The 24,603-nt window shown below is 34.5% G+C and overlaps 1 protein-coding gene across 3 annotated transcripts in view; it reads right to left on the bottom strand.

The window, feature by feature from the left end:
- Positions 1-24,603, bottom strand: part of CADM2 (cell adhesion molecule 2) — a 1,080,415-nt gene that overhangs the window by 84,016 nt on the left and 971,796 nt on the right. For all 3 annotated transcript variants that reach the window (XM_025377585.1, XM_025377584.1, XM_025377583.1), the window contains one exon: positions 6,962-7,140. In XM_025377585.1, the coding sequence (XP_025233370.1) occupies positions 6,962-7,140 (179 nt within the window). The remainder of the gene's footprint in view (positions 1-6,961; positions 7,141-24,603) is intronic.

Below are 24,603 nucleotides of genomic sequence, written 5' to 3'. Positions count from 1 at the left end.
AGCTGTGTGAGACAGAGATCGAAGGTGTGGGAGTGTGGAAGCAGGGAGCCTATTAGGCAATACTTTAGTAGTCTAAGCCAGAGAGGATGATGGAGAGAAGTGGCCACATTGGGAACGTGATTTGGAAGCAACGTTGATGGAATTTCGTGATGAATTGGAGAGAAGGGTAGAATAGAATCAAGGAAAATTTTTAGATTATAGACGAGTACATATGTTGTTACAATATTTGTGAAAATTATACTGTAAGAAGCTACAATGCAGGTTTTATGTAAAAATCTATATCTTCTATTTAGGAATGTCATTGTTTCTGAAAACTAATGCCAAAATTTCCTCCCATGGGCCATTGCATATTGCTTGAAATCTCTAACAAATGAGCCAATTAACACACATATACTTGGGTAGAAGAGCTCTGTACATTTTGGTAAAGCTACAGCCTGGTCTTATTTCCACATAAACAAATATAGAAGGACTGAGTGTCACAGATTCGATCCTTCTCTTTACCTTATTTTATACTGCAACTGAGAGAAAAGATTATATGTAAATAAGGTGAGAAAATATTTTTTAATGATGAATTTTTTTAGTGATAGAAGGCAAGAATGAGGGTTTTTTTCCTTTGTGCATTTCAGTCTGTGATCCATGTAGCACACAGAAATATTTATTTCAGAATGGTATCTCTCAACAGAATTTTTACTCTAAAAGCAGAAACCTTAATGTATTTACTTTATGCTCATCTTAAAACAGAGACGTATAATTAAGCCTTAACTCTGTGTTGAGTGTGCCCACACACATACACCTTTTAAAATGTTTTGTAAGGAAAATAGTACTCCTGTCTCTACCATTTTATGCCATTCCATTTCTCTCTGCAGAGTTCAACAGCATATTCATCCAGTCAGAGGTACACCTTTCCTACAGGCATCAGAGCTCTCCCTGCTTATTCATGTCCAGAAATGATAGCGTTTTATCTCAGCGATTAAAGAAGATACTGTTTTAAGAATTATCCAACTAGTTACTGCCTGGAAACTCTCAACCAGAGATGAGAGCAGCAACCATAGGGCTCTTCCATTAGCACACCGTTTGTTGCTCTGTATGGATGTTTTTTCCATCCTTTTTTCCCTCCACTGTATATATTCCATCTATGCTTCTAAGAAAAATGCTCCAAAGGAAAAATGCTCATTATGAGTACACAGAATTAACTTACCAACTGGTAGTTCTGTTTCCATGTGAAAGAACAGATTTTACTTGAATCCCTTTTTAATGTTTGCTAGGCTTTACATCTGTCTGTAATCCAGGCTTCTTTTTTTCCTTCCCCACCCACCCATATGAGCTAGAAGATGTACTCTCCTAGTTCGCAGTGTGTTGTAAAGATCACCTTGCCTAAAAAAATCATGTAGCCTCTCAATACTTCTAGATGTTTTGTTGCTGGATAATTTAACAGTAAATGCACGTTGTAGGGGCTGGCAACCTTCTAGCCCAGCTACACTTTTACTATGAAGCACAGAAGGACATTTTTCATTGTTCGTGAGGAAAGTTCTCAGATCATTGATAATCATGACATGAATACATGACAGATATATCTCTGTAAGATAAGGGATGTATTATTATAATCATTTTGCTTAGTTCTATGGCAAGAAAATTTTAAAAGCAAATTTAAGGTATTACTTTATGATGTTCCTAATCTGTTGCTTAATGATTACTGCATTCCCTGACATATATATTATTTTGCTAAATTTAGGGTCAAGTACTGATAACTCTAAAGCAACTGAATTTATGTTTTGCACATCTGGTACATATTTGAAAAAGAGAAACATAAAAAGCAGTATCTTATTTCCATCACTGTTCAATAGATAAATAAACAAATAAATAAAACAAACCGTAACAGTCAAGTGATATTTTAGAGAGACCAAGATTATCAGAAATTGTGATAAACTGATTAGCAGGACAGAAATATAAGCAAATCTTGATTCAAATTTACTATATAGTATCATAATACTAATTATAGAGATTTTACTTATCTTACATGGTTGTAAAGATAAAATTTGCTAGAAACGCAAAATACATACATGTAAAGAAAAAAATCTGTGGAAAGGTGCATAGTGGGCAATTTCATTCTAAATGATAGCAAGAGTTAAGATAATAAAGGAGTGATGAATTGTTATAAAACTTACTTGTACAAGGAGAAAATAATGAAGTAAGGGAATAAGTTAGCACAGTGGTAAAATAATTTTAACACTCATGTAGGGTTACTATGGTAAAAGGAAAAGTAAATTTGGAAAGGAAGGGGGAATATTACAAAAAATTTTTTGAATAGTGCATCTCGACTCTGCTATAACTGTGAGATAAGATGATTTCTCCTCCAAAGCTCTAATCATTATCCTTGCTATCCTTGTCTACAATCTGGACCTGCTATTGATAGTATAGCTATTGGTAGAAGGAGAAATTAGTTACTAATTTTTCTGCTGGTATTACTGTATTTCTTCCCAGATCCTCGGGAAAGTTTTGAGCATGAAGGTGACATTAAAGAGTTGCAGCATCTCTGTCCATTTCCCATTTGTATTCTGAGGAGTGGTTATTAATTTCTCTGATGAGTTTAAAGAGAGGTAAAAGAGACATTGGGAAAGTTAAGAGGGAAGAAGTTTAGGGTTTGGAGTATGTGGTAATTCACGTTTCTCACTTTCCATAGATGTGCTTTCTCAAAGCTTCCCCGGTGCTGTACATTTCTGACACTTTTATGAGTGTATTTTTAATCAATTGATGATAAATAGAAGAACATACATTGCTTCCAATCACAAAATAGAAATAGTATAGTACCATTGGTCATTCCCTATATCCATTCCTTGCATGATAAAATGGTATCATCTGCTATGTTCCCTACAGTGAATGGATGCAGATCCGGGTAGTTTCTGCTTGAAGATGAGATATTCAGCCTATATTCTCTGAACTTAATGTTGCATCAGAGAACAAGGGTGACTATAACTTATGTCTTGCTTTGTACATGGTCAATTTGTTATATTGTTGAGTTTTAAGACATTTTCTATCTCATACGAAAATTTAGAATTTTCTCATTTTTCAATAGCATTAACCTAATTTATGTTCTGGGTAGCTTTCAGGGAAGATTATGAGCAATAACTGTATGCAACTCATGGGCAAGTTTCTTACCAGAGCCTTGGAGTTTGATTGCCCTTGGTATAATAAGACTACTAGAAATATAATAAGAAGAATAGTCTAATTTATCATATATCCGTATAGCTGGCACTTTGCTGAGTAATTCTATTTACAATGTATGTCGTATTATAAATGAATTTATTAATTTATAATAATATTTATCATAATATTTATATTACTTTAAATATTTATTATAATTATATTTATAATATTTATAAATAATGGTGATATGTTACTAGTTTTAAACATTCCATACGGTTGGAACTACACAGATTGTGAACATCTACCACATTGTATGACCATCTTCCTATAGCTCCCTATAACTCTTCTATTTTGTGTTACAATTATCTAAATGCTTAGCTTATCTTCCACACTAAACTATAATCTTCGTGTTTGTTATTTACATTTGCTCCTTTGCACCTGGTAGATAAGTACTAAATATCTATTGATGAGTGAATTAATTTTTCTCTTGATCCTAGTTCTTCAAATGTTAAGAATAGCAATGGGTCAAGATATTCAAAGCCATTAAAACTATGAATATAATCATCCGTTGTAAATAAATAAATAGTATGACAACAATAATCACAAGAGATATACTTCAATATTTTGATAAAGAAGCAAATCGAAACTACCGTGCTTAGAGGAAATAATTAGTATAATTATGGCGGCTAATTTAACAGATAAATTTTTCCATTGCCAAGCTTGTTCATAAAATGTGCTATTTTCTTTCTTAATGGAACTTCCACAGTGCAAATGTTTCATAAGCATGATGTTTAATCTTACAGGTATTAGTGTGGTGACTCTGGTTAGGCCTTTCATTGAGGATACATTTTAGACTGGCAGTTTTAAATTACTACATGTGGTCCTAATGCTGAAACTTTTAAAGGTGTAATTAGGAGGGAGTGGGGGAATCACCAGTGTCTCTAACACAAAATGTCAGTGGTTTTAACAATTAAATGTGGTAGCGTTTAAATCATGCGCTTCCATTGACACCCAAACAATAAAATCTAACTATTAAGATGGCATCCAGATAGTAGATGATTTCACAGGAAAGTGCTCAGACCTCCATCAAGTTAAGAATCAATAGCATCTAGGCAATTGTGGTGGAGTCAAAGACACAGGTCTCAGCTCATGAAATACCCTCTGTACTGGAGCTGTATTCAATTATCCCCACTAATGTAAAATCAACCTTGGTATAAAAGATAAAAGGGTAAAGTTCTCACAAATGATCACTTATCGCTCCATTCCAAAATGCATACAGCATTCATTATAGATCGAAATGCCACTCAAATTTCATCATTTAGTATGGTTTTGAAACAGCCAAACCATTAACCGAAGAGAGTAGCTTTTTATATTTATACAACTAGTGACTAATGAAACATTATACCCAGTGTGCAAAGGGGAAAAAACCTTTATTTTGCAATGAACCCAACTGGTGCCCCTTTTAAACACAGCATAATATGGTTTCACTGTTTCATTGAACCTCTCATTACTTGTGTCAATAATCCTAGGTAAACCACTGTTGAACTTCACAGCATTTATCTAGCAGCATGAATAGCATTAATCTATGGGGTGCTTTTGATGAATTGTAGTTCAAAAAGCAAAGCCAAAAATGACTTCTCACAAAGTGCTTAGGGAAGTATTTATTAGAAACATGTCAACTGCCAACTACTTGAAGGTAGCTTGGCTGTTTAGGAAATCATGCTGTTGGCTAGCTTGCAAACACTGAGAAGATATATGAATTTTCCTGACTTGAACTACTTTTAAAAAATGATATACTTTTCATTTTGGTATATTATTTTTTCTGTCACTTCTCTTCTAATTCTCAATATTTTATGTCATATAGATTTTGACACAATGTGACATGGTCTACAACACGTCCCCAGGTTCTCAGAAACTGTTAGGTGAGAGAAGCACTTGGAAAATTAAGGTGAATCATATAGACTACACTTTCCCTATATGACTGCATGATCTAAACATCCAGGGAGCATCAACTGAAATCTACTCTTGGATCCTGCTCTAAGGATCTGACTTACTTTCCTGACACACCCGGTGGTTGTAACATTCTCTCTGGCAGAAAGGCCAGCAGGGTTTGTCTACAGGGATTACCACATTTAAATCCAATTTACCAGTCTAATTGGATTAGGCTAATTTTTCCAAAGTTGAATTTTGTACAATTCATGAAGGGCTAGAAATTAAACTGTTAGTTCCACTATTTTCTGGATGTTTTACACGAATAGCCTATTCACTGTGAGCCTTTCGTTGCTTACCATAGCAGAGCGGTATTAAGTACTGAGAGATCTTATACAATAATACAATTTGAAAATAGGAAAACTGTATATTGACTGAAAATATGAATTTTTTCCAACTTTGGCAAAATGAACAAAATGAACATCTATGAAAAATAACACGCATTTAATTATTTTTTCCCTAAAATTAATCTCTTTACAAAGAAATAGACTAGACCCCCAAAATTCTTTTTGGAAAGGTATGGAACAAACATGTACTTCTTTCAGTATTCCATATATGGATTTAAGGGAAAGATGTCAAATAAACATATTTTGTCCATCGTTTCTAAGATCCAGGATTTGTGACAGCGCTGTGTTATATACAATACTCATTTAGTATACTGTAATATTATGTTGAATGTAATACTAGTCGCAGGAAAGTTTTCTTGGTGAAATATGATGGAAATCTTACATTGGCTAATGGCTCTTCCTAGTGGAGATTCACAATGCACCGTGACATATACAATAAAGTCTGAGGAGTACTGCAGTAAAGAAACCTGACTAATTTATTTATTGCAATATTCATCAATCTCATAAAAATTCATCTCCATCTAACAATATCTAAAAGAAGCTACCTTATGAAAAACCCATTGTGTCATTTGAAAGTTGGAAAAAACAGAAATTGTATTCACTCATGGGGACTCGTATTTCTTTTTGCGATTTTGTTATATGTACTCAAATTGTGCAATAAGTATAGTCAAGAAAAGTCTGTAAGAACTTTAAATTATTGTTCACATGAAAGTAATGCAGTTATTGTTAATATTGTACACTTCTATTTTTGCTGCATTTCAATGACACACTGTCATTCTTTGTGAAACCAAATTACAGAAGTTATAAAGTATATATTTATGATAATATAACAAAAATTAGCTTAAAGGATATGTAATTTCCATGATTACGGATTATAAATGAAAGCATTTATTTATAGAATTTAAAGACAATCAACCAGGTGTGATGGCTCACACCTGTAATTCCAGCACTTTGGGAAGCCGAGGCAGGCTGATAGCTTGAAGCCAGGAGTTCGAGAAAAGTCTGGTGAATATGGCAAAAGCCCATCTCTACTAAAAATATAGTGGTGCACACCTGTAATCCCAGCTACTCAGAAGGTGAAGCATGAGAATCGCTTGAACCCAGGAGGTGGAGGTTGCAGTGAGCTGAGATCACGCCACTGCACTCCAGCCTGGGCAACAGAGCAAGACTCTGCCTTCAAAAATAAACAAATAAATAATTAAAAATGAAATAAAGACGATCATTAATATAGTTTATGAGCCAATATATAAGAAGTATATTTATAATTGAGAAAGCTTTTCACAAAAAAACTTATGTATGTTATAATTTTATCAATCTGACTGGGAATATATTAATATTAAATCTTGGAGATACTTATGAGATGTCCTTCTGAAATAAAAAGAAACTGTGCAATTTTGTTTACTGTGCTTAAAACTTTGATATATTTAAACAGTTTTTCAAGTTATGCATCCTTTCACATATGTTTTCAAAAAGGTACTCACCATGCACAATGAGAACATACTCTGCGCTGCTTTGGCCAATCGTGTTTGTGGCTTCACATCGATATGTACCATTATCCGTTTTGTTCAGGAAAAGAATGTTTAGCTCCCTACCACTCACAACCATTCGGTCAGGATCTGGTAATTCTCCGCCATCCTTTGTCCACAAAACAGGTTCTGGCCTATTGGATTGAAACATGCATGTAGATAGCAAAAATAAGAAATGTTACGTATCTGTGAATTAAGTAAATCAATCAATTTCTAAGTATTTAACACGTATTTTGTACATAACCATATGCTAACTTCTATAAAATACTAAAAGTACCATCACGCACTCACTCAAAAGAGTTGGAGGTATAGCAAATATAATCTGCTATAATATAATCATATTTAATTAAGGAGATATGTATTCAGAGACTAATTTGTTGAGTCACTGTAGCAGTCACTTCTCTTTCCCTGCTCAAGTCCTGTGGCCTAGATTCTGCTGCTAATGGCTCACACCCCACATTGGAAGACTGCCCTTAGGCTATTGGGGGTAAATCTTCTTCAGATGTATTTGGATATAAGTAAACATAAATATTTATATTTATATTAAAATATGAATATAAATATATAATGAATAATTGATATTTATATTATAATAAATAATAATATATAAGTATTTATATTCATACATATAAATAAATATAAAATATAAAATAAATATAAAAAAGATAAAAACCTTTGCACTTAGGGCCACCCCTGTGGCACAGCTTTGCTTGAAAACACCTGAATCTTCTCCATTTCACCTCTGCTGCTTTTCTCATTCTTTTAGAGGTTTTTACTGTGAGTTTTCTTTTAACAAAATTCCTGCAAAGGATCCCTATCTCAAAACATGCTTTTAGAAAAGAAACAATAAATGAATCATAGATTCCCCTCTTCAAAATTTTCAGTCTTCTGTAATAATTAATGGTAGAAATAGTTGTTAATATCTATTACCATCTGCTAGTTGTTATCCTAGGTGCTTTATATTTATTTTCTATAATTCTCAGAAGAACACTTTGGTGAATGTTACTTTTTAAAATGTCCTGCATATAAGAATATAGATGAGGCGACAGAGCGAGACTCCGTCTCAAAAAAAAAAAAAAAAAAAAAAAAAAGAATATAGATGAGAGAAGTATTCAAATCCTGGCCTTCCTCTATAGTTGATGTTTCATCCACTACCTCCTGCTTTCTAACATGATGAATTTTTTTCTAGACTTAGTATGACAAGTTTTCTAATTTAAGCATAATTTTATCACATGGAATCATTTTCTCAAAAGCTTTGTTAAATTTGATAGAAGTATTGAATTCATTTTATGTTATTGTGAATACAAGTGGAACAGAGGCATTGAGTAAGTGATGTCTATGGCTATGGCATCCTTTCTAAGAGGAAGGATATATACTATTCTAACAAAATTTTGTGGAAGGCAAAAAAGTTATGAAAAACAATAACAAATATTGTAAAGAATATCCAAACAAGCAGATTGGCATTGGGATAAAGGAACTGATCATCAAGTGTTTAAGTACCGAAAACATTTGAAGAGTGTGATCTTGTAATGTAAGAAATATGTATCTTGTCTCCTCCCCAGCTCCTAACATAGTGCTCCTGAAGCCTGATAGACAGGGGTGATAGCAGACATTTTTGTTCTATTTAGCCTTTGACCCCAGTTCCTGACAAGAAACTCGTAAGACCTTTATACAGTCATATGCCACTTAACTTTGAGGATATTGTCTGAGAAATGTGTCATTAAGTGATTTTGTCATTGTGCAAACACCATAGACTACATTTACACAAACCTAGATGGCATAGCCTACTGCAAACCTAGGCTGTATGCTATAGCCTATTGATTATGCTATAAACTTGTACATCATGTTACTGCTCTGAATACTGGAACAAGTTGTAACACAATGGTAAGTCTTTGAGGGTATAGACATGGAAAATGTATAGTAAAAATATAGTGTTATAATATTTTGGGACCACTATCCTGTTTGTGGTGCATCATTGATCAAAGTGTTGTTATGTGGTGCATGACTGTAATTTCCTGAGTGATAGTAGTCTCTGACACAGAGCTTCTAAGTCTCTTGGAATTTCCTGATAGGAGACTCTTTTGCTCTGAGATGCTCCTATGAGATGTTCTAATCAGAAGATTCTGATGGGCTTCTAGGCAGCTTGCTGGGTAATCACAGGTTGGAACTTTCAGTCCTATTTTCCTTTCAGCCTCCAGGGAGCTGAGGTGACTGAAGGTTGAGACGATCATCAGTGGTCAATGATACAACCAATGATGCCTACCTAATGAAGCCCCCACACAACCCAAAAGGACGGATTTAGAGAGCTTCTGTATTGCAGAGCATGCGGAAGGTCCAATATGGAGGCACGCCAGGAGAGGGCATGGAAGCTCCACTCCTCTTCCCACATACCTTGCCCTATCCATCTCCTCATCTCGCTGTTCATCAGTTGACTTTGTAGGGGAAAGATAGATAGATAGATAGATAGATAGATAGATAGATAGATAGATAGATAGAGAGAGAGAGATAGAGATAGAGATAGAGATTTTTTTTTAAGTTCCACAAAACGTGTGTAGAACATGCAGGCTTGTTACATAGGTTTACTTGTACCATGGTGGTTTCCTGCACCCATCAACCCATTATCTAGGTTCCCTCCCCTCACCCCCGACCCCGCAACAGGCTCTGGTTTGTGTTGTTCCCTTCCCTGTGTCCATGTGTTCTCATTGTTCAACTCCCACTTATGAGTGAGAACATAAAGTGCTTGGTTTTCTGTTCTTGTGTTAGTTTGCTAAGGATGATGGCTTCCAGCTTTATTCATATCCCTGCAAAGGACATGATCTCATTCCTTTTTATGGCTGCATTGTATTCCATGGTGTATATGTGCCACATTTTGCTTATCCAGTCTGTCATTGATGGGCATTTGCATTGGTTCCAAGTCTTTGCTATTGTAAATAGTGCTGCAATAAACATATGTGTGCATGTGTCTTTATATTAGAACAATTTATATTCTGTTGGGATTGCTGGGTTAAATGGTATTTCTGGTTTTAGATCATTGAGGAGTTTGTGTCTTTACATTAGAATGATTTAGATTCCTTTGAGTATATATCCAGTAATGGGATTGTTGGGTTAAATGGTATTTCTGGTTCTAGATCCTTGAGGAATCACCACACTGCCTGCCACAATGGTTGAACTAATTTACACTCCCATCAACAGTGTAAAAGCGTTCCTATTTCTCCACAGCCTTGCCAGTATCTATCGTTTCTTGACTTTTTTATAATCGCCATTCTGACTGATGTGAGATGGTACCTCATTGTGGTTTTGATTTTCATTTCTCTAATGATCAGTGATGTTGAATTTTTTTTCATATGTTTGTTGGCTGCATAAATGTCTTCTTTTGAGAAGTGCTTGTTCATATCTTTTGTGCACTCTTTGATGAAGTAGTTGTTTTTTATCTTGTAAATTGGTTTAAGTTCCTTGTAGAATCTAAATATTAGACCTTTGTCAGATGGGTAGATTGCAAAAATTGTCTCCCATTCTGTAGGTTTCCTGTTCACTCTAATGATAGTTTCTTTTGCTGTGCAGAAGCTCTTTAATTTAATTAGATCCCATTTGTCAATTTTGGCTTTTGTTGCAATTGCTTTTGGCATTTTCATCATGAACTCTTTGACCATGCCTATGTCCTGAATGTTATTGCCTAGATTTTCTCCTAGGGTTTTATGGTTTTGTAATATTCTTTATAATTAATGAGTAAATATAAGCAAAGTGTTTCCCTGAGTTCTGTGAGCTATCCTACCAAATTAACAAAACCCGGGAAGGAAGTCACAGGAATCAGGGTTTGTAGGCAGCTGGTCAGAAGTACAGGTAACAGCCTAGTGCACGTGAGCGGCATCTGAAATGGGAGGCAATCCTGTGGGACTGAGACCTCCATCTGCAGTATAACTTATACATGAATTGAATTACATGACACCCAATTGGTGTCTCACGAAAAACTGATTAGTGGTGGGGGAAACTGATTGTTGGTAATATACATTTTGGTGGTCAGAGACAAAGTGTTGTAGTAAATCTGTAAGTATAAAGTAGTAAACAGTTTGGTTTTTCCTGTCTTTGGAAAGATAAAAAACAAAAAGGGAGGGTAATTTTATCAGATCTAGATCCCTGAACATTCTGAAAGAGCATTATATGATAACAAGTGAAGAAACTAGGTGCATAAAATATTGGAAAAATATAGTAATGTGTATTATTCAATTAGATAGACAAATCACTCCCCTAGTATCCTTAATAAAAGCCAAATCATTAATAGTTCTCAACTTGCTTCATTTATCCTAAATCTTTTAACTGCTATTTGAATTTACCAATTCTTATTTTATAACAGGGTGGATTATCTTGTACTATGTACATCCTTAACATCTCTTGAAGGAGCAAAAGATGATAAAATAAAACTGATTTGTAGCAATGTAGAAATCTTGTCCTTTCCACAAAGTTACATAAGACCCATATTAAAATAGCAGTTATACTGGTGATACTTTGGGGTTTAGAACATTCATCTTTATAATACTACTCAAAGGAAGTAATTTAGTATCTTAGGAGGCAATCTTTTCCTGATGTTTGAACTTTTAAGCACATGCAGAGAAAATTGTATGTATGTATATATACACTTCTATACACTCAAAATTATCCTCCAAAATCTAAAGTGTTATGACTTTTTCCTAGTTGTGTTTGTAAGCTTTTAGTCACATCTTAAAGCAAATGGCTCTGTAAATATGTAGTTAAATTCAGATATGTCTTTTTAAATTGTTTACATAGAAATGAAGTTAAAGATCTAGATAAAGTATTCAAGTTGCCAATCTGTATTTTAAAACAAAACATTTTTTTTCAAAAACAACAACAACAACAAAAATTTCCTTAAAGGAAATAGCAACAGCAGCATCTACAAAATTGGTTAACAGGAGGATGTAGTTGCCTAAGTCTTTGCTGACACTGAACTGAATCCTTCAAGAATTCTTGATCTTAGTCTCTGTGGTAAATCTTCAAGGTGGCAAAATAGCACCACAAGATGCAAATTTAATGAAATAGAGGTTAGAGTTTATGCATAGATTACAAATAGCCTACACATATTCCCAATTAGTTTTTAAAATGTTCAAGCTTCTCAATATCACCATAAAAATATTAAGTGGTTTAGCAAGTCTTGATACAATTTGTGTTTCATCTTAATAAAGAGGGCCCCTAGGCTTTCTCTAATTGGAACCCAGAAATGATTTAGCTTCTTGCTACAAATGAATAACAATCTTCCCTGCTGTTCAGGCATCCAAAGACATCATTTAAAAGTGGTTCCAGTCTACAGTTTCTGTGTGATAAGGCTGAAAAGAGCAGGAGCTAGACACCGGGAGTGACAGGACAGTGAAAATAGCATCGGATGTGACATGATAATGTTGTGCCACTCGACATGAGAACACTTAGTCTACCCAGGAACATTTCTCTTTAACCAGCCCGAATAATTAAAAAGTTGGAAAACTTATGTTTGAGATAAAATTTGGATTGCGTTTCTCTCAATTCTATAAAACTATAAAGATGTTTATTTTTCTTTATATCTAAAGATATTTTTTCAGCAGTTTCTTCCTAGAGCAACAGACAAGTTAAATGTAAAAAGAGAAACAAAATATGCTTATACAGTTATTCTCAAATATCCTGAGGCATTCATTGATGAAGTTGTTTTTAATCTTAACACTTTTTTTTAAGAAAACCTATTAACTCGGTGTTTTGTTTTCTACATATCTAATAAGAGATTACCTGTATGTTTCACAATTCCTCATTTATAAATTACTGTTGAAAGGTATTGCCACAAGTCTCTCAGACGTTGATTTTTATTTAATGTTTGAACCAAATACAAACCTGATTACTAATTTTCAGTGATATTCTTTAATTTGTATTTGGTGCATTTATTCTGTGCCATGATACCATGGCAACAGTGCTTCTAATCTTTTCTGCTATTAGAAACTATGGGATTATTCACTCCCTAGATACTGAGAATGGAAACTTTCTTTGCCTTAACCGTTCACATCCCCTCTTTCAGGTTCGTGCTTCCTAACAGGAATAAAGAACAAGAAGTTCAGTAATGGGGAAGTGAGTCCTATCATGTAGGTCTCCCAGGAAAAGAATCTTCCTGGTGTAGAAAGGGACAGGAGTTAAACACTATGCAAAATTTGAAATGTTCTCCAGTCTCTCCTTTTTCCAAACAGTGACATCCCCCCTTGGGATATGTGCTGCCTTTTTTTCATAAGGACAGGATATACTGGGGTCTAACACTGAAATTAATCCTATGAAAATTAAACTTACTTTTCCTAGACGGAAAAAAAAAGTCACCTTTCCTATCTGAAAAAAAAAAAAAAAAAAAGTCAAATTCAAGAAAACATCTTGTTCTATCTTAAAGGACAATGAACAAAAATTTCAAATATTTGTATCTTACAGTTCCTTTAAGACAAAGCACAATCATATAGTCAGTAACTTCATGCTTATGTACCATGTCACCACATGAAGATGCCTACTGGCTTTATTTCAGTTTAGAAATTCCACAGATGGGCAATAAGTATTATTAAAGTTTTAAAACTAGGGATATTTTTAAAAACTTAATTCCTCTCTATTTCCTGTGATATTTTCACTGGAAAGTGAAAGAAGGTGGTAGGAGTTACATAAACATCTTGATCCTTTTTCTGCTTTAAGCAAAGACTTTTCGATTAAGAAATTATAGTAGGAGTCTATGTATAATACGACCAATGTTTATGTTATTATATTTTTAGAGAGAGGGAGGGATAAGGTAAATGTAAATTAATTGACAAATGGATTTGAAGATTGTTCAAGTAAAAGATTTGAAATTTACCGAGTTCAGGAAAAAAGAATCCTTAACAAACTTTAGCCTAGTCATTTCCCATTTGGGTAGACTGAGATTACATCTTTAAATGAAGCCCAAACACTGCTAAATAATTGAGGAGGAACAAGAAAGGAGAAGAGGAGAAATATTAGAAGTTGGGGTTTCTTGGTAGCTTTTTAAAAAAAATTAAAATGTAAATACAAAGCAATCTAAAAGAGCAGTATTCTGAAAATTGTGAAGCTGAATACAAATATAATTTTTAACAACTTTCTGTCAGAAGTTAAGGATGTAGCTGAAAAACAGCAAGAAATACAAAAGGACTACTTCTGGGCCTATTTATTGCAGTGATCATTACAAATTTTAAAACTACACTAAGGGGTTTTTGTTATTGAAGATCAAGTAAATACTTCTAAACATAATTTATAAATAGCATTCCACATATATGCAAAGTCATATTAATTATTGAAAAATTATTGCTTTAGGCCATTGGAGTGTACATCAAGCTGTGTTTTCTCCTCAGATTTCATTTTTGGGCAATTTAGTTGTAATGAAATTAGATTTTCTTTTATTCTTGGTATTGTTTTCATACTTTTATGGGAGCAATTCTTTAAATATCAAATAAATTCTAGTATAAGTGAGCTTAAATTTGAGTGTTTTACTTATTAAAATTTAGGCTCATTTTAAAATATAATAAATGAAACATCTATGTGTCTGATAGTCTTTGTACATATACACATGAGAACAAACAAAACTTCAGCAGTATTTATTGTAGAGTAGTCTTCAATGTGTTTCCACAGGTTTAATTAACAGAAAGTGTCCTATTCTACACTTATATCTTAAGATAGATAAGAGATCAATGAATTTTCTTTTTTGTTAGTTAAAAAATTTTCTGTATGTTCTTTCATAGTTACTTGATAAATGCATGAAATTATCAAATAATTATCTATAAACAAATCTGTGCAAGGTTTTGAACCAGGGACTGTGAGGGGTATAAAAAACTAAAATAAAGATCTGTTCTGTGGTATTATAATCTAGTATTTTCTGTAAGATATATGTCATCAACCACAATATTTGGTAGCATACAGTAAGTGACATAAATGAGTTATAAAACATCAGAAAGATTCATCACCTATATTAGGGACATTATAATAGGCTTTATGAAAAATACAACTCTTGATTACTGTGCTTAATTATAGCAGAATTTTGACAAGTAGAAATAGAATACACCAACTCAATAGGAGTCTGAGCCCTGGGTAGAATGCTTGCCCTCAAGAGGCCATAATGTTGAAAAGATTAATTCAAATATTGTGAATGCCAGGAAAGAAATGAGAATAGGGTTACCAAGTAAAATTGCTATTGGCAAAAAATTACAAATTAAGAAAAGGTAAAGTTAAAAGCACTTAATATGATAACTGAGTTGGGAGTAATAAAAGCAAAGGCAAGCTATAAGTTGTGTGTGAAGAATCAAGAACAAGTACGCTTATAAGTAGCTTAGTACAAGAGAAAGTCTATAGGATGAAAAGCAGAACATGAAAAAGTATTATTTTAGTGTAAGACCAGAAAACTGATGGTTACATCAATATGGAAGAGAGAATGAAATGTGGGAAGGACGTTTTGGTCATAAACAGGTGCAACATGAACAAAAGCAAATAAATAGAAAAGTTTGGGGTACAGGTATTGGGGAAACATCTGTACATTTAAAGTAAGAAACAGGGCCTGGAGTGCCAGCTGAAGAATCTAGACTTTCTTTAAAAATGAAATTATCTTATTTTGGTTTTTGAGAAATGAGTATTCCTGATCAGAGTTTCTTTTAAGAAAATTAATGTGAAACATCTGGGGAAAATCCAATAAAGAGGCCATATATACAGTTCTTAAGACAGATAACACGTTCCTACCATAAGAGAGAGAAATAATAAAGAAAAGTACATAATAAACAATAAAAGAGCCCTGAAAAAGTAAATACAACTTTTTTGAAGCTAGGCAACGTATGGTGTTAAGGAAGAGATGAAAGAAACTCTCTTTACAGTGTCTAGTCTGTACAACAGGTGCAATCTTAGTGCCAAAAAGAAAAACAACAATTTAAAGACTAACCAACCAGCCAATTAAGGGAGAAAGAAAAGGGAGATGAAAAAGAGATTGAAATAAAGTCAAGAGGGAAAAACTGATGATTTCCATTTCGAACATGCTGAATTCAAGTGTTACAAGAAAACCAAGAAATACATCTTGATCCAGCAATTAAGTAAATAAATAATTATAAATCAGGGAAGAGGGCAGAACTGGAATTTTTACAGAGATGGGCATCAACCATGTTTCCAAGCTAAAGAAAGGAAAAAAACAAAAAAACAGCACATCACTGAGCGTCTTAGAATACACTTACTTAGAAAATAAGAAAAGGCAATACAATCTAAGAATTCTAAAAAAAAAAAAAAAAAAAGAAGAGAATAATGTCATAGGAGCAAGAAAAAAATCCTTTCAAAATGTATTGTCCTGAATGTTTATCTTTACAACTTCACTAATACCTTGACTTCTCAGTTCTCTGATTTTTCTCCTGTCCAATAATTATTTTGCTAGCCCCACCTCCGCCATGATGACACACTTCACATTGTCATCATTGTTACTTCCATAAAAGTCTCATTTTTTTTCTAATTATAAACTTCTATTTGTTCAGTTCACTATTCTCTTATCCATCATCAAAACCTCCAATCTTAACTGAGGGGCCCACTATTTTCCTTTATTCTTTAATGCCGCTCTCCCCTTCACTTCTGTCCTTAACCAGTCTTACGATCCAGTCAGTCAGATTTGTTTTGTTTTGTTTCTTTTTTCCCTTTCTCCATCCAGTATTATCTGGTTAATTCCCAGCCCTAATGAACCCAACTTTTCATCTTCTCTGTGCCTTTAGCTCATCATCGAAGCAAGCTAAAGAAAAAGGAGGAGAAGGTAAATGATGTTTGTTTTATTAAATACTGTCCTTGAAGTCATCATGCAAGTGTGCACAGGAAGAGCAAGGACAAAGGCAATTTTAAAGCCAAACTAAATTTCATTACTGTATATTGGGGTTTTTTGTTGTTGTTGTTGTTTGCCAATCTGTTGAAATATGCATAATGTATTATCACTAATGTCATTAAGAATGTGTGATTGGGCATACACATTTCTCTTTCCCATAGCTGTTTAACATAATATTGAAAATAGATATTTTTGAAAAACTCTGTATCTTAATATAGTTAGTACCCTCATTTGTTAAACTGGATTTGCTCTAACATTTCAAATATTTAGTACTGAAATAGAAGTATAAATGTACAGAGAAAAAGGAAGGAGAGGATTGAATAAATTACCCAGATGAAGTAAATTCTTAAACCACTTATCTTTTAAATATAGATTTCCCACTGTGTTTTTTCACCTATTGCAGTTACTTCTATTGATTAATTTAATGCGTCTTTGTATATTTGTGTGTGAGAAAGAACAAGGTAGTTCCTTAGCTTTTCTTCTCATTGGCCTCTACTCTTCTGTTTTAAATACTTCTCGATATGTTCTTCAGTTTCTTATTTCATCCTCACAATTATCATGAGTTAGAGTTTGCCCAGTATTGATATGGCATTGCCCATGTCTTCACAGTTGATTTTATGAAAAACAATACAGTTTTTTTCTTCTATTTATAGTTTGAGAATCCCAGAGACTCCTGTTGAAAGGCTCAACAATAAAAGTTTCTACTCAAACATCACCATCAGTACTTCTGTCTGACAGGGTCAAAGACATTTTAATGCAGTAACAAATGAAGTTTGAAGTGGCAAATTCAAGCCTACTTTACTCCCTTAAACTGTAAATTGAAATGCTGACTCTAAGTTTATCTACTGACACAAGTTTTTTAAACCAATTATGACACGAGTATAATGTGAAGTAGGAGGAGTTTCATGACATTATTGGTTAGCTTTACAGGGGAAAATACCATGCATATCAATTTCACCGGCAGATTTTAAACTTTGAAAACAAATAAAAAATGGACTTCTACTCTGATTAATGTCAGCATGTGCTACTTGATTCTGATTTTTTAAGGCACTTCTTGCCTCCAAGCTTAGCAGCTTGTAGTCGAAACAGGAAATAACCTATGTAAGAAAGAGGTAAGTGCTCTTTAGAAGACTTGAAAATAATGGCATTTTTTAGAGTGCCTGTAAAATCCTGAACTACTTTTTACTGATAAGGTAGTGTTCACTGATGATTATTTTAACCGTTTTAAAAAACAAAGCAGTCACATCACACTACAAACTGTATAATTCCAGCCGATTTATGGCACAGCAAATAAAAGATTATCCTCAGAAAAGGTAAGATTGCTACGATCATGAAGAGTGACAGATTATGGCATTGAAAGAAAAATATTCAAGATTGTGACAAATGCTTAAGCTAATCTCTTAAGGTCTTTCTGCTGAAGCAAAACAATTACACAATTACCCACGCCTAATCTATACTTAACATTTCTTTTCTTTGGTAAACACGGAATATTAATTCCTGGTTAAAAGATCAAAATATCTTGAGTAAGCATTCATTCTGTCATCTACTGTGTATACGTATGTTAAGCATAAAATCTTTATAATATATTTAACAATAATCATTCTTCAGAAAATAGTTTTCAACTTACTTGAAAATTATTGGCTACCAAAATTTACTTTTGACCAAAGTACCCTTTGCAATATTTTCATGTTTTCATAATGAAAAAATGAGTGTGTGTTTCTCAGAATCTTCCACTTTATCAACCTGTGTACATCATACAAACAATGTGATACTATATGAAATGTTTCTATAAGCATCCTAATCAATCAGAAGCCTGTAAATCATTCAACTCAAGGACATTTTGGAATGATGGGGTCCTATTTTGTATATAAGAGTAACTTTACAACCCATTACTTCTTTCACTGTAAAATAGTGCTCATTAATCTTATAAGATCTAATATTGATATTAAATACTGTGTTACCATTATACTACTGCTTCTGCTTCATGATTTGTTTCATTTCTAATATTAAAACCAGTGATCTTCAGAAAGTAATAGTAAAGTTCATAGCATTTATCTGATAGCTGAAAAATTAAACATTCTGAATAAGTAAAACCTGAAGATAATTGAAACTTAAAACTTAAAGTTTTGAAGGTATTTTTTGATCATTTAGATGTAATCACTCTCAAAGGATCAAACTTCTCTATGTTATTAAACAGAGCAGTCTTGGTGACATTCAACTTTGTTTTCTAGAGCTAAGATACTAGTTTGAACACATACTTTGATATAGTGTTGTTTCATAGGAACTATAGGAATTGAATTAAGACAACATGTTTTGTTTTTCCCTAAATTTCTGCAATACCCAGCTTTCTTATAGATGGCATGCTTATTGCAACAATTTTTAAACATTTTAAGGTGTGACATACAATAAAAAATATATTTGACAACCATACATAGTATGTAAACACATATATACAAGAAATAATAGCTTGCTCTCTCTTATATTCTATGACATTTTCTTTTCTCTTTCTTCTTTTCTACATTTTCCTTTTCTATTCTATTATTTTTTTTAAAAGGTCATTTAAATTGGTTTTGTAACTCATTAATAAGCCACAGCTTGCAATTTGAAAAACACTGCATTAGTGACCCAGAGTGAGAGTGCTGGATCACAGGGGTTCTATTGTCCCTGCGCTGCAACGCTGTAATATTTTCACTGTTGCTTCTATGTGATTGCATCACTATCTTCATCCTTGCAATTTTGAGTGGTGGTGCTTAAGTCCATCATGCCTCACATTTCCGTGACATCTCCTGGCCCCACGTTATCATAGGTGCTGCTCTCTTCTCTGTCCTTTTAAAGTCTTATCTTTTGCTTTTTTTTCTGTTTTCCTTGAAGCACTTCCGGTACTCTGGATTTGCAAGACTTGGGCATTAGAGCCCACCTCAATCACTGAGAAAGTCTGCTATTCGAATTGGAGATTTTTGTAAATTTTCTTATTTTCTATATTTTAAACACTGGCACTGTTTGCTGTTTATTTTATTTTATTTTATTTTAGCTTTGAAATTTAGAAGCTTCTATATGTTTGAGTTTTTGTATGCCTGGATTGAGGTTACATACATACTGTAAAATCATGTGTAAAAAAGATGTGTAATGCAAGAAAATTTATTTTAGGATGTATTTTTTGAGTAAGTGGCTAAGGAATAAGAATTTTTCAAGTTTCATTATTAATTAAAATAATAGCATATCTCTACAGTGATTCTGAATTAAATCTATTTTTCACATTTTATTTCCTTTGTACATTTATGCAGAAATGGTAGTCAAGATATTTAACAGCTGGTATAATAGGCGGGCAATAATCCATTTCTCAGTAAGTTGTACTGGTGACTACTAGAGGGATATTAGTTCCAAATTTATGATACATGTTATAAAAAATGCAAAAAGAAACAGCAAATCTTATTGAATAGCATTAGAGCAATAGACTAACTTTTAAAAATACATAAATAATTCCAGTATTTCAATGTTTAAAAAGTTGAGTGATTATTTTTCTGCAATCTTTCTACAATTGCCATGTTGTTCAATTTACTATATAAACACATATGCAATGTTTCCAAATTTTAAAGGGTAAAATGCTTAAATGTCATCTCAAAAATCAATGTATTTTTAAAACTATGGATTTTAAATCTATGAGCAAGAGAGTGCAAGTCTGAAAATCTACTAAACGTATATGACAGTACCATTCCAAAATGGTGTCTTAAATGTACTGAGACATGTTTGGTGTAGGGTTTTCCAGTGAACATTTACATACTCCCTCAAAATAATTGGCTTTTTGTTGCAAGAAAACTGCTTACCTGGAAATGTTCAAGAAGTACATTTCCTCTATGGATCTATAACCGTGGTTCTGCAAGCTCTTATGGGACTTTCACAAGACATTGGAACATTTAATTGAAAAGGATTGAGTGCCCAACACACCACAGACGCCCATGCCCAGTCTAAATAACAGCAGTGGAGATTACCGAGAGTCAGCTTCTTGTTTCAAAAACAAAACCAAATATATTCGGTCTCATTTCCAAGATAATCACTTGTGTATTTCCAGAGAGTCAATGTGTGATTAAATTTTGAAACCATAAAATAGAAGCAAAAGACCATATGGACCTCAGAAAAGAAACTCATTATGGAAAGGACTGCACATATTTTTTTTTCAATTTTGAAAATTTAGAACGAATTTTCCAATATTATATCTTTGAAGACAATTTGGAAGAAACTGACTGTATTGCTTTTAATTTTTAATTAATTAATTGAAACAATTTTGCATTTCTCTAGATACTAGAACACAAAGCAAAACACATACACAGACACACACACATGCACACACACACACACACACACCCCCCAATTTAAATGCTCGGTATCCTTTATTATCCAATTACTGCTGGTATAATAATATTTATATGATAAGGAGATGATCATTATGTTTATCCCACTAATAATTTTAGTAACATTTTAAACATAGCATTTAGCAAGAAAGACATATTCTTGAGGAGTGTTTTATTTTAAAATTCTGCTTATTTTATTTATGCTCTAGGCTTTCCATTGTATTGCACTGCATTGATACTGTTTGGGCACTAATTTTGTATTGTAGCTGGAACCTGAAGTCTTTATCTTCTAAAAGTTATATAAAATTCCAGTCTACAGCTCCCAGCGTGAGCGACACAGAAGACAGGTGATTTCTGCATTTCCAACTGAGGTACCAGGTTCATCTCATTGGGGCTTGTCAGACAATGGGTGCAGGACAGGAGGTGCAGCCCACTGAGCATGAGCACAAGGGGTCAGGGAATTCCCTTTCCTAGCCAAGGGAAGCTGTGACAGACGGCACATGGAAAATCGGGTCACTCCCACCCTAATACTGTGCTTTTCCAAGGGTCTTAGCAAACGTCACACCAGGAGATTATATCCTGTGTCTGGCTCAGAGGGTCTCATGCCCACAGAGCCTTGCTCATTGCTAGTACAGCAGCCCGAGATCGAACTGCAAGGCGGCAGGGAGGCTCTGGGAGAGGCACCCGCCATTGCTGAGGCTTGAGTAGGTAAAAAAAAGCGGCCCAGAAGCTCCAACTGGGTGGAGCCCACCGCAGCTTAAGGAGGCCTGCCTGCCTTTGTAGACTCCACCTCGGGGGACAGGGCATAGCCAAACAAAAGGCAGCAGAAACCACTGCAGACTTAAATGTCCCCATCTGACAGCTTTGAAGATAGTAGTGGTTCTCCCAGCACGGAGTTTGAGATCTGAGAATGGACAGACTGCCTCCTCAAGTGGGTCCCTGACCCCCGAGGACCCTAACTGGGCACCCCCCTACTAGGGGCAGACTGACACCTCACACGGCCAGGTACCCTTCTGATAGGAAGCTTCCAGAGGAACAATCAGGCAGCAACATATTCATTTCAGCAATATTCACTGTTCTACAGCCTACGCTGTTGATACCCAGGCCAACAGGGTTTGGAGTTGACGTCCAGCTAACTCCAACAGACCTGCAGCTGAGAGTCCTGACTGTTAGAAGGAAAACTCACAAACAGAAAGGATATCCACACCAAAACCCCATCTGTACGTCACCATCATCAAAGACCAAAGGTAGATAAAACCACAAAGATGGGGAAAAACACAGCAGAAAACCAAAAAGTCTAAAAACCAGAGCACCTCTCCCCCTCCAAAGGAACGCAGCTCCTCGCCAGCAGTGAAACAAAGCTGGATGGAGAATGACTTTGACGAGTTGAGAGAAGAAGGCTTCAGATGATCAAACTTCTCCGAGTTAAAGGAGGAAGTTGGAATCCATCGCAAAGAAGCTAAAACCTTGAAAAAAGATTAGAGGAATGGCTAACTAGAATAACCAGTGTAGAGAAGTCCTTAAATGACCTGATGGAGCTGAAAACCATGGCACGAGAACTACGTGACGAATGCATAAGCTTCAGTAGCCGATTCAATCAACTGGAAGAAAGGGTATCAGTGATTGAAGGCCAAATGAATGAAATGAAGTGGTAACAGAAGTTTAGAGAAAAAAGAGTAAAAAGAAGCAAACAAAGTCTCCAATAAATATGGGACTATGTGAAAAGATCAAATCTACATGTGATTGGTGTACCTGAAAGTGACAGGGAGAATGGAACCAAGTTGGAAAACACTCTGTAGGATATTATCCAGGAGAACTTCCCCAAGTTAGCAAGGCAGGCCAACATTCAAATTCAGGAAATACAAAGAATGCCACAAAGATACGCCTTGAGAAGAGCAACTCCAAAACACATAATTGTCAGATTCACCAAAGTTGAAATGAAGGAAAAAAAATGTTAAGGGCAGCCAGAGAGAAAGGTTGGGTTACCCACAAAGGGAAGCATCAGACTAACAGCGGATCTCTCAGCAGAAACTCTACAAGCCAGAAGTGAGTGGGGTCCAATATTCAACATTCTTAAAGAAAAAAATTTTCAACCCAAAATTTCATATCCAGACAAACTAAGCTTCATAAGTGAAGGAGAAATAAAATCTTTTACAGACAAGCAAATGCTGAGAGATTTTGTCACCACCAGGCCTGCCCTACAAGAGCTCCTGAAGGAAGCACTAAACATGGAAAGGAACAACTGGTACCAGCCTCTGCAAAAACATGCCAAATTGTAAAGACCATCAATGCTAGGAAGAAACTGCATCAACTAAGAGCAAAATAACCAGTTGACAGCATAATGACAGGATCAAATTCACAAGTAACAATATCAACCTTAAATGTAAATGGGATAATGCTCCAATTAAAAGACACAGACTGGCAAATTGGATAGAGTCAAGACCCATCAGGGTGCTGTATTCAGGAAACCTATCTCACATGCAGAGAAACACATAGGCTCAAAATAAAGGTATGGAGGAAGATCTACCAATCAAATGGAAAACAAAAAAAGGCAGGGGTTGCAATCCTAGTCTCTGGTAAAACAGACTTTAAACCAATAAAGATCAAAAGAGACAAAGAAGGCCATTACATAATGGTAAAGGCATCAATTCAACAAGAAGACCTAACTATCCTAAATATATATGCATCCAATACAGGAGCACCCAGATTCATAAAGCAAGTCCTTAGAGACCTACAAAGAGACTTAGACTCCCACACAATAATAATGGGAGACTTTAACAATCCACTGTCAACATTAGACAGATCAACAAGACAGAAAGTTAACAAGGATATCCAGGAATTGAACTCAGCTCTGCACTAAGCAGACCTAATAGATATCTACAGAACTCTCCACCCCAAATCAATAGAATATACATTCTTCTCAGCACCACATCACACTTATTCCAAAATTGACCACATAGTTGGAAGTAAAGCACTCCTCTGCAAATGTAAAAGAACAGAAATTAAAACAAACTGTCTCTCAGACCACAATGCAATCAAACTAGAACTCAGAATTAAGAAACTGACTCAAAACCGCTCAACTACATGGAAACTGAACAACCTGCTCCTGAATGACTACTGGGTACATAATGAAATGAAGGCAGAAATAAAGATGTTCTTTGAAACCAATGAGAACAAAGATACAACATACCAGAATCTCTGGGACACATTTAAAGCAGTGTAGAGGGAAATTTATAGCACTAAATGCCCACAAGAGAAAGCAGGAAAGGTCTAAAATTGACACCCTAACATCACAATTAAAAGAACTAGAGAAGCAAGAGTAAACATATTCAAAAGCTAGCAGAAGGCAAGAAATAACTAAGATCAGAGCAGAACTGAAGGAGATAGAGACACCAAAAAAC

This window comes from Theropithecus gelada, chromosome 2 (assembly GCF_003255815.1).
Source record: "Theropithecus gelada isolate Dixy chromosome 2, Tgel_1.0, whole genome shotgun sequence".
Taxonomy (NCBI): domain Eukaryota; kingdom Metazoa; phylum Chordata; class Mammalia; order Primates; family Cercopithecidae; genus Theropithecus; species Theropithecus gelada.
The sequence above is the reverse complement of the archived record's forward strand: the minus strand, read 5'-3'. Positions and strand labels throughout refer to the sequence as shown.